The sequence below is a fragment of the Aristolochia californica genome, unplaced genomic scaffold (genome assembly GCF_029961685.1).
Source record: "Aristolochia californica isolate CCGP_79_NKW_82.1479 unplaced genomic scaffold, dmAriCali1.0.hap1 SCAF_15, whole genome shotgun sequence".
Lineage (NCBI taxonomy): Eukaryota > Viridiplantae > Streptophyta > Magnoliopsida > Piperales > Aristolochiaceae > Aristolochia > Aristolochia californica.
In genome coordinates, this window is record NW_027181826.1 from 2309259 (window position 1) to 2312195 (window position 2937).

The window sequence follows — 2937 nt, forward strand, 5'->3', positions numbered from 1 at the left end:
AGAGAGAGAGAGAGAGGGAGAACCCTTCCCCCTTCTCCTTAGTTATCTCCCCATTTACATGTCCACCTAAAGGAGAACTTCAATGGCAACTAATTAGGAAAACAATCCTTCCCCTTTCTTTCATTCGTTGAAATAAAAGAGAATACAATATTTGAGTTTTTTTTTTTTTTTTGTGACCCGGCCAGTGATTGTCCCAAGGAGATTCCCAAGAATTCGTTTTCTACTGGTATCGTTTTCAAGTACCACTAACACGAGAAACAAGTACAAAGGCAACTTTTTCATTCGTGATCCGTTCAATCCATAAACGTAGATTCCCTGCAACGGCCGTCATATACACTTATTTAATATTTCCTTCTCTAATCTCGAATTTCTTTGACCAAATTTGCGGAGAATGAATCGAACGGCTGCGTCCGAGCGGATAAATATTGCCGAAAATAACAACGTTCAATTCCTATCGTCTCCGGTGGAAACGGGGATCGTCCGGCGAACTCTCCCACCTAAACCCGCAACTCTTTGATGAAAACCCGTGGTGGCCTTTCGTGCTTTTAATTACCAGAGTTTTGTTTTTCTATTTTGATATTTAAACCTCTCAACGAAATTTCAGCTGCTATTTAATGCAGCCTTTCCGTTTTTTTAAACCTTTCCCGCACGCGCTTTCGTTGCCTGTCTCGAATCTCAACTCTATAAATACAGCATCCCTGGTGTTCCGAATTCCACACAGGTCGGCTCCTTCCGCTTCTCTAAACATGGCCAGAAATACCCTTCTCTTGCTCGCGCTTCTCCTTCTCTTCTCTCTTGCTTCTGCTGCTCGCCGTCAGCCGCTCGCGGTTGCAGACTCGGCACTCGAGACCCAGGAAATGGTATGTATTATTCTCTCTTTCTTCCTTTGTTTTCCGATATTAATTCCGCCAATCGTATATCTTCACCGGTTATGATTTTGCTTCATGGGTGTTTTTCTGTGTGTTCCTTGTGCAGTCTGTTGAGACGGAACCCACTGAGATGCCGGAAAGTTGCGAGGGGGTTGGCGAGGAAGAGTGTTTGATGAGGAGGACACTGGTGGCTCATACTGATTACATCTACACCCAAGGTGCGGGGAAAAAACAACCTTGAAGAAGAAGCAGAAAAGTTTTAAATCTTTTGTTTCGATTTCTTTTTGAGGGGCTCGGATTTGGGGTCATTGATCCTCTTCTGGGTCTCCCAAATCGTTTCGCGAGATGCAAATACTATAAATAATATGATTTGATTAGTTGAAGAGTCTGAGTTTAATCTGTTTGGTAGGAATTTCCTCGAGTTCATTTTATTATAGTTTTTCATGGGAAGATTCGAAAGGATTACAGTAAACCACCGACAATGAATTGCAGAACTTCTTAATCGGAATTTCTAACTAAAGCAGAAGAATCTACAGAAGTGAAAACACACATGCAGGCTGCGGCCACCTTCCATGTCTGTCCAGTTTTACTGAAAGGAATCTTTTGGAAAAGGAATGGAAACGTTTCCTTTTGCTTTTAATGTCGTTTCACGTTTCTGTTCGGCCGGCTACAGCTCCCTCTGATAATTTTATCTTTGTGGAAGTTTCTACTGCTCTGGACCCAGGAAGAGAGTCCTCAGCAGACGTGTAATTAAAAAGAGGAAAAAATATTTTTCATGAGAGCTTGATTTTTTAATCTCATTTTTATATAAATAAAAATAAAATATTAAAAAAATATTTAATTTATAAAAAATAATTATTTAATTTATTACCATTTTAAGTATTAAAAAGTCTAAAAAATATGTAATGTAGTGTATATATTAAACTTATTTTAATATTGGAAGAATAAAATAGGTAAAAAAAACTATTAATTAACTTCGATATGAGATATTACATAAATGGATACATACAAATTATAACTTTTACCATGATGTTTTGACTAAGCAAATTAACTAGTGATTAAGTTAGATCGATCGGGGTTTTATGAAACTGTGGATCAGACGGGTCGGGTTCAGACTTGCCTCTTCTATTATGGGCAACAAATACATGTCAAATCTTGATTTTATTATTATTATATATTTTTTAAGAAAAATAAAGTTGACAATAACTGCTAAAATAATAAATATTTATTTGATTGAAAGTGCTTACATATTACATAATTTTAAAGGCCAAAACAAATTGCAAACTAGGTTGGCATGCATCTATGTTAGGGAACATTATGTATCACAAAAATACGTAAAATCAGATACAATTAGCCCAATTAGAATACCAAAAATGTGATACAATATGTGTAATGCGCATCATGTGTTAGGATGTTGTATCATGTCCGACATAGGTGCTCCTGAAGTAAATAATTAGTGATTAAAATTTTAAAAAGGAATTTATATTTTTCTTAATTTAGAGAAGAAAATGAATAATACTTAAGACTAAAATTCAATAATTTCATGGTGCATCTCTCTATTTTGAATTTTCCCATAGGGAAAAAATCAAAACCTTTTTGTCAGTATAAAGTGGGAACGAGCCATAATGGGTGACCACCAAGCAGTTTTGGCTCACAATCCATTCACATTTCCTCCCACCTCCGTAGACTTTTTTACATAGTCTTTACAAAAATAATATTATATGAAGTCAGCTATCAGATGGGGTCCCCTCTCCATTCATGTACAAGATGCGTAGAAGCTTCACACAATTTCATTCGGTGGGTGACGTTGGACCAAACCCATTTCCTCATAATGGCTTCACTTTTCTTTTTCTTTTTTGGGTCTGACTTCTCGTCCACTTGGTTGGTTGACTCAACCATGTTTCACATGTGATTTGGCATCGAGCCAAACCAAACTTGAACCTCTCGAGCTTGAACTCAAGCTCAGTCTCAAGCCTAAAATTAGAATCAAACTTGTGCCCAAAAAATTTAACCGAATTTGACCCGAGCTCGAGCCTGGTTTGAACTCCAACCTACATTTAAAATTTAA

At 37.0% G+C, this 2937-nt stretch overlaps 1 protein-coding gene across 1 annotated transcript; it reads left to right on the top strand.

Moving 5' to 3' along the window:
• The first annotated feature begins 470 nt into the window (after window positions 1-470).
• On the top strand, window positions 471-1252 carry LOC137952253 (phytosulfokines-like). Its single transcript, XM_068799362.1, has 2 exons — window positions 471-860; window positions 976-1252. The coding sequence occupies exons 1-2, from the start codon at window positions 615-617 to the stop codon at window positions 1108-1110; spliced, it is 381 nt and encodes a 126-aa protein (XP_068655463.1). The 5' UTR covers window positions 471-614; the 3' UTR covers window positions 1111-1252.
• Window positions 1253-2937: the final 1685 nt, after the last annotated feature.